Source organism: Pituophis catenifer, unplaced genomic scaffold (assembly GCF_029215685.1).
Source record: "Pituophis catenifer annectens isolate HBS135680 unplaced genomic scaffold, rPitCat1.0.hap2 SCAF_15, whole genome shotgun sequence".
NCBI lineage: Eukaryota > Metazoa > Chordata > Lepidosauria > Squamata > Colubridae > Pituophis > Pituophis catenifer.
Window position 1 is genome coordinate 16239197 of NW_027256895.1, and position 8127 is coordinate 16247323.

At 35.0% G+C, this 8127-nt stretch overlaps 1 protein-coding gene across 1 annotated transcript; it reads left to right on the plus strand.

Moving 5' to 3' along the window:
- Positions 1–246: 246 nt before the first annotated feature.
- Positions 247–7063, plus strand: LOC139324449 (vomeronasal type-2 receptor 26-like). Its single transcript, XM_070954161.1, has 6 exons — positions 247–419; positions 1774–2065; positions 2339–3196; positions 4281–4508; positions 4940–5066; positions 6168–7063. The coding sequence occupies exons 1-6, from the start codon at positions 247–249 to the stop codon at positions 7061–7063; spliced, it is 2574 nt and encodes an 857-aa protein (XP_070810262.1).
- Positions 7064–8127: the final 1064 nt, after the last annotated feature.

The window sequence follows — 8127 nt, forward strand, 5'->3', positions numbered from 1 at the left end:
TAAAGACATGAATGTAGGGAGAAAAAGGATTTGTGTTTCTGATATTTCATTAGAAGACCTCCAAAGTCCCTTCTAGCTCTGTTATTCTGTTAACTTTAGATAAAGTTCATTATCTTAACTTTAGATACAGTTAATGAGTTAGCTGAATGGTAAGAAAGGAGATAATGTTTGATGTCTACAATGACTACATATTACAATGAATTTGTTATATTCAGAACATTAGTTTTACTTTTCCCTCCAACTATGATGAGCATTTCTCCTCCCTACACCTGCAAACTTAGTAGTCCTCTTCCAATTGTTCATAAATATTATCAGTCTGGAGATTTAATCATTGCTGCTATTATTTATCAGGTTTTTTTTCTAACAAATGAGGTCACTTTTCGAAGCCTTCCTTCTTCTGAAATCCTTGATCAGTACCTGTAAGTGTCAGACTACTTCTCCCCCTCCGCATACCACAACCTCCACTTCCCCCATATTGCCACCTAAAAGCTGTATTTTCGTTCACTTTTATGCTTAAAGATATTGGTTGCTAGTCAGTTGTTATGACCTGTTCTTGTGACCGTACTTAGTCCTTTTTTAATTCTAGATCTTACAAAGACTTAATCTGTCCTAATACCAATATTGAAATTGAGATGAATATTATTAATTTTAATCATAAAGTATATGAATTTCATCCTCCTCAATCAATTCCCTTATTTTAACAAAGACCCTTGTTGAAAGTGTAAAAGTTTTCCTAATCTAAATGTTGCAGAAGCTCTCTGGTTAATCTTGAGCTTTTTTTGCCTTTCATTTCATCCAGATATAAAATAGAAACCCTCTAGGGCATATTTTAGGCTATTATAAATCTAGGGTGTGAAAAGAGAACTGGCTTCCTTCTCTCAGAAAATACAGATAAGATAGAGATAATATTGACATCAGACAAGAAATGTAGAAAACTGATGGCAAAAATGTTTTGTCTGGTGATGGACATGTATTTATTCCCAGCAAGTTTAAACTCAGTTACTGATGATTGATCCACTACCAAGTTGGCTATGGTCCCACTACTCTTTTTGTGAAGTAACACTATCTAAAATTAATTTTGAACTTTCTTCCTGTCACTGTGAGATTATACACCTATGTTCTTATGTTGTAATTAATATTGAGAATACTGCTTCTAGAACCTTATTCACATTCTTTAATTCATTTAAAGGTTTCAGTCATGTACCCCCTTTCCTTCTCCCCTCTAGGCTGAATATATTCATTTCCTCTAATATTTCCTGATACGTTTTCTCTCTGCTCTTGTACCATTTTTGTTGCCCCCATCTCTGGACTCACTCAATCTTATTGATACATTTTCTTAAGTGAGTTTGTTTATTTATTTATTTATTTATTTATTTATTTATTTATTTATTTATTTATTTATTTAATGGGACTTGTATGCTGCCCTATCTCGACAGGACTCAGGGCGGCTCACAACGATTAAAACAGAACAAACAAACCATTAAAACAGAAGTTCTCCAGAACTGAACACAGTATTTCAAACATGGTCTGACTAAATGGTATCTTAGCTCAATCTTAAGTAGCCACAACTAAGTCAGTGTTTCCTACTGGATATAATCTAGGTCTATTTGTTAGTGACCAAATTGCATATGTCCAGAAGAAACAATAAGCACTAAGTTATTATATCTTTATGAATTTATAATTTATGTGTATAAATTAAGCAAATGTATAAATTAAAACAGCTGTCCAATTCTGAAACAGAAGTATATTGACAGTTTCTAACTCTTGCTGAAGGTTCGTCACTCAAAATTACCAGCACACTTTGGCTCTGGCATTTGCTGTAAAGGAGATCAATGAACATTCTGGGATTTTACCCAACGTTAGCCTTGGTTTCCATATTGCTACTGACTATCCTGTGGAAAGTACAACTTATCATTTAGCAATGGAATTTCTATCTATAAAGAATAAATTTATACCCAACTTCAAATGCAATGACCAGACCAACACGGTAGTTGTCATTGGAGGAGCCCGAAGTAACACCTGTCACAACATGGCAATCACTCTGTGCAACTACAAATTTCCTCAGGTGAGACACAAAAATGGATCTATATGAGAAGTTCACCAGCTATTTATTACATTGAAAAGTTGAGTAATTGAAATTAAATATTTGACGCAAGACAATGATTACTTTATAAGACATGAATATCTTGAAATGACTGTCCCTTTTTCCTTCTTGATCAAAATTGCAGATTTTTTAAAAACATCCTATTTTGGTATCCCTCTCAATGCTTTTTATTGTTATTTTTTTATTTCGGAAGAGATCCTTCATTCCTATGTTGTTCTGACTTTCTCCATTTAGATCACATATGGATCAGCTCCATTGGTGAATACTGAAACAGCAATGTTTGTCAAATGGATGTTCCCAGATGAAACCCATCAATTTAAAGCAATACTGCATTTATTGTTACATTTTAGATGGATCTGGGTTGGGTTGGTTTCTCTGTATGAGGAAGATAGGGACAAGTTCATTCAAAAGAGACTTTCCATGTTTTCAGAGAGAGGAATCTGCTTTGACTTTATAGAATGTTATCCCCAAATGATGTATGGTAGTCAAGCTGGTGAAATGATGGAAAATGGAGAAAAATTATACAAAGTCATTATGGAGAGTACGGTCACTGCAGTCATCTTGAGTATTGAAATTACAGGCATGTTGTTTTTGAGAGTAATGATCAATGTTTTCAATGTTGATAATATTCCAAAGGAGAGAACAGCCAAAGTTTGGATCATGACAGCCCAGATGGAATTCACCTCCATTCTGATACAACGACAGTTCCACATTGATTTTCTCCATGGTGCACTTTCCTTTGCAATTCACTCAAAGGAGCTGACCGGATTCCAACAATTTATACAGAAGAGAAACCCAAACTTAGAGAAAAATGATGGGTTTATTAGGGATTTCTGGAAAGATGCATTTGAATGTTCCTTCTCCAGGGATATTACAGATGGGAACGCTGAAAGGATCTGCACTGGAGAAGAGAAGCTGGAGACTCTTCCTAATTCTGTCTTTGAGACCAGCATGAATGCACATAGTTACAGCATCTACAATGCAGTCTATGCTGTAGCACATGCTCTGAAGGCCATGCGCTCTTCCAAACTCAAAGGGGGTCGAAAAATGGATGAGAGGAGATGGAAGCTCTTCCTCCGATCACCTTGGCAAGTAATGTTGTGTAATGAAAAATTTGGGGAAAATTAAGAATAAGAATAGGTTTTAGTTTTTTATTTTGTTTTCTTTTAACTATTATAATGCATACATACATTGAAAGCTATATGGAAGTACTTGATACTTTCATATGAAATAAAATAAAATATAAATATAATACTTAAATATAGAGACAGTTAGAAATATGTAACATGCCAACTTTCTTTTATGTCTAAAATAGTATGTGCAGAATCTTATTCAATCCATTATATTTGACAATTTTTAATGTAGAAACCTGAAAACTACTTTGCTACTGAATAGCATTATTATTCCTCACCAGCTGAATTTTGGAGTTATTAAGGTTCAACAGTCGCAAAGGTGCTTTTTCAAAAGTGATCTAAACTTTGTTTTTCCTTGAAAGTGTTTTGCTTCAATTCAGAATTGAAGAAGCTTCTTGGATGAGAAGGAAAACATCTTCAAGGAAAAACAAAGAAAGTCCAGTTGCCTTTTGAAAAAAAAGACCTTAGGGACAACCAATGCTTAGATGACCAAGAATCTCCTTAGAGTTTAAGATTCGAAGGGAATTATAATAATAAAATAATAAGAAATCTTGTGAAAGTATGAATAGTACTACTTCAAGGGAATAGCAAATTTGTCAATAAAACACATGAAGAAAATTTCAAGTTTAATTTGTTCTTTTTTTTCAAAAGTAACAACTGGAATTCCCCATGTATGGAATTAAATTATTGTCCTAGAATTGTCTATTTCACTGAATTATATCTTTCTTATACTTTATGGCACAAAATTGAATTCACAATTTCTGAAATGCTCAATCAAAGAAAAATGACTTCTCAGATCCATCCCTTTCTTGATTTTCTGTTCAAATTCTCATCTGACAATTTTTCATCAGAAAATAGAAAATGCATTTAATAAAAATTATTTTTTTCCTGGTTGAAATTGTTTGGAGTGATGCAAAATTGAACAGCTTACTCTTCATTAAACTTAGACCAAATTGAAAGAAACAGATTGAAATTTTCACATCTCCTTCAAAGAGTCCTGATAACTTTTCTGTTTCCTTCCTGTTTTTTTCTCCTTTCATTAGCTCCACCATTTTTTGCAACAAGTCTCCTTTAACAACAGTGCTGGAGAACAGGTTTCTTTTGGCCCGAATGGGGAATTAGAAACTGGATTTGATATTTTCAATTGGGCCACATTTCCAAACAAGTCCTTTCTGAAAGTCCAAATTGGAAAGATCGACCCCCAGGCTCCCCCAGAAAAGCTAGTCATAATTTCTGCCAAGGAAGCTGTTTGGCCTCTTATCTTTAACCAGGTATGTCTCATTTTTTTCCCTTTTCATGGCCTAATAATTTTGCTATGTTAAACTATCCAGTTTACAGCACTCTCTTTTTTATCAATCCTGTTCAACCATAATACAGATATTTATTTGATTTGACACCACAACAAAATGGGACCTCAAGGAGGGCATACTCAGAGGGATCCAGATTTAAATATTTTCCCAAATCAGCTTCTGGTATATTGCCCCGAACTGATTATTTACCCCAATATAATTATTGGGAATGATTGATCAATCGGTTAATGTAATAGGTATGAAATAAGCAGTTAAAGATACAGTAGGGAGTTTACATCAGGAAAACTGCAAAATGCAACATGGATGTTTGGATTAAATAGGAAGAGTTTGTATGTGAAAAGAACAATCACACAAAAAAATTCTGTGTAAATTCTGATTTTATTTATGAGCAGGCATTACCTCTTTCCATCTGTAACAAGGAATGTCCTCTTGGCCATAGTAAGATAAAAGTGGAAGGAAAATTATCCTGCTGCTATGACTGTAAACCATGTCCAGAAGGGAAGATAGCTGACCAATTGGGTAAGCAAAGAAGTCCTAGAGTTATGACTACAATTGATCTCAAAACATCTGTTGTGAAATGAGATGTTAGCTAAGTGAGTTTTGCCCTATTTTAAAACCTCTCTTGCCACCACTGTTAAGTGAATCACTGCAGTTGTTAAATTTGTAACCTGTTGTTAAATGAACCTGGATTGGTTTTGCTTGCCAGGAGGTCTCACAAAGTGATCACATGACACCGGGACACTGTAAATATAAAAAAACAAGTCAGTTCTGAATTTTGACACGTGACTATAGGGATGCTGCAATGGTCATAAGTGTGAAAAACAGTCATAAGTCACTTTATTCAGAGCCTTTGTTATTTGTTTGTTTGTTTGTTTGTTTGTTTTTGTTTGTTTTTGTTTGTTTATTTATTTATTTATTTATTTATTTATTTATTTTTTATTTTTTTATTGGTTCGATTTATATGCCGCCCTTCTCCAGAGACTCAGGGCGGCTTACAATGCGTTAAGCAATAGCCTTCATACTTTTGTATATACCTGCTTTCGGGCCCCCCAAGCGGTGTTCTTTTTTTATATACAAAGTCAGTTTATTGCCCCCACAATCCGTGTCCTCATTTTACCTATCTTGAAAGGATGGAAGGCTGAGTCAAACTTGAGCCTGGTGAGATTTGAACTTGCAGTAATCGTAGGCAGCTGGTGCTACTTAACAGCACTTTAATCTGCTGCGCCACCAAGGCTCTGGTAATGTCCAACAGTTACTAAATGAATTGCTGAAAGTCATATATTAAATGTATCAATTATACAATAAACATAAATGGGGGCTGAGTTTGACAATGTATTGATATTGACACCAATGAAACATTTGAAATAAGTAGCTCAATGAGCTACTTAATGAAAAAACCAATCACTTCATTCTGACTTGGAGTGTCGGTAGATATCTCAGATTTGAATTATTCCTTGTTATGTTTTACTCAAAAATTAAAAATAGTTTTTTCCAGAAACCTTTGTTCCTTATTTTTGGAAGTAGAGGTAATTTTGAATTTATATAGAATTCTGTTTAAAATAGAAGCATACTGAAAATGAAATGATGAGATAATGTTTCTATGAATGGTTTCTTTTTCAGACTTAGATGACTGTTTCCCTTGTCCAGAGGATCACTATCCAAACAAGGATAAGGATAGTTGCCTTCCAAAACATATAATATATTTAACTTATGAAGAACCTTTGGGGATTTCTTTGGCAGTGATTGCAGTCTCCTTTTCTGTCATCTCAACTGTGGTGCTCGGGATATTCCTTAAACATCAGGACACACCTATTGTGAAAGCCAATAATAGGAACCTCACTTACAGCCTTCTTGTTGCTCTCCTGCTCTCTTTCCTTTGCACTTTGCTCTTCATTGGGCAACCTACTCAAGTGAAATGTCTCTTGCGACAAACTGCTTTTGGCATCGTCTTCTCTGTAGCTCTTTCTTGTATATTGGGGAAAACAATCATAGTGGTCCTTGCTTTCATGGCCACCAAGCCTGGATCCAAAATGAGAAAATGGGTGGGGAACAGGCTGGCTATCTCTATTGTCCTATCTTGCTCAGTGACACAATTCTGCATTTGTGTGGTGTGGCTCACAATTTCTCCACCCTTCCCAGATTCAGACATGCACTCCATGGCTGAAGAAATTGTTCTACAATGTAATGAAGGTTCAACCTCCATGTTTTATACAATGCTTGGCTTTCTGGGGTTCTTGACTGCTGTCAGTTTCACTGTGGCCTTCCTAGCCAGGAATTTGCCTGATACCTTTAATGAAGCCAAATTTATTACCTTCAGCATGTTGGTCTTTTGCAGTGTCTGGGTGTCGTTTGTTCCCACCTATTTGAGTACCAAGGGAAAATACATGGTAGCTGTAGAGATCTTCTCCATTTTGGCTTCAGCAGCTGGATTACTGGGGTGCATATTTTCCCCCAAATGCTTTATCATTGTTCTGAGACCTAATCTGAATAAGAAGGAGCAACTAATGAAAAAATGAAACTGATTTTAACACCATATCCTTATGAAACCTTATTGGTTGCTTTCAGCATTTAGATTTTTTTTTCCCTTTTCAATCTGAAGTTTAGCCTTCTTCCTTCTATCACCATATCAATGACATACAAAGCAATAATTCTGACAAATTCACTTCAGAACCTAGAAAAGTTCCCTTAATCGATTTTTAATGCTAGATAATTATTCTGAGCCCTAATCAGAATAGTAAGCAATAGCTAATCAAGAAGAAGATATAATATGCATGATTTTAAAAATGAATTTATTTAAATATTGCATCCCATGACCTTCACAACATCCCTATCAAAATAAAGAAGATGCCTATTTTATATCACTCATAAAACTAAAAAGCATCCCTGCTTTGTGTGAAGGCAAAGGTTTGTCATCTTTTTGGATGTTTTGAGATGCTGTTAATAAAAAACTAGGGATAAGATAAGTGCCTTATTTGCCACTCAAAGCTTCTCAATATTCCCTCGAATCCTTTTTTAAGGTACAGGAAAATCCAAGTTAACATCCTTTTTCACAGTGTTGAAAGTTTGAGAGTCACAGTAAGGTGTTGGGTCAAAAACAGGGGGACAATGTGCTTTTGTCCTCCTTTAGTTATAACAGCCTAAAAGAAATGTTGTTGTGGAACAGGGGAGATTTGTTTGAAGAAGATGGAATTGGAGAACTGCTTCTCAGCTTCCCTGAGAAACTACTCTTATTCATAATGACTACTGTCCCACCTTTGTCTTCTTACTTAATTATGATGTCATTATTATTCCTGTGCTTGGATGAGATCTAATTCTGCCCTACTGAGATTAATGCATAAAGAGAGCATTGATTATTTTGGGTTAAGGTGGATGGTGAAGGCAATGATTGTAGACATCCAATTCATTGTTTCATTCATCTACGTGTATCTTTTTAAAAATGTATTTGACATTGATGATCTGCAATGATATATTGTCCTGGCTTCACAATATTGGGGTCAGAGGGAGAAGGAGGATCCTGTGGAATCCTAACATTATGGTTATTATTATTTAGTCTATGATGAGAACATGAATAAGAGCAGTA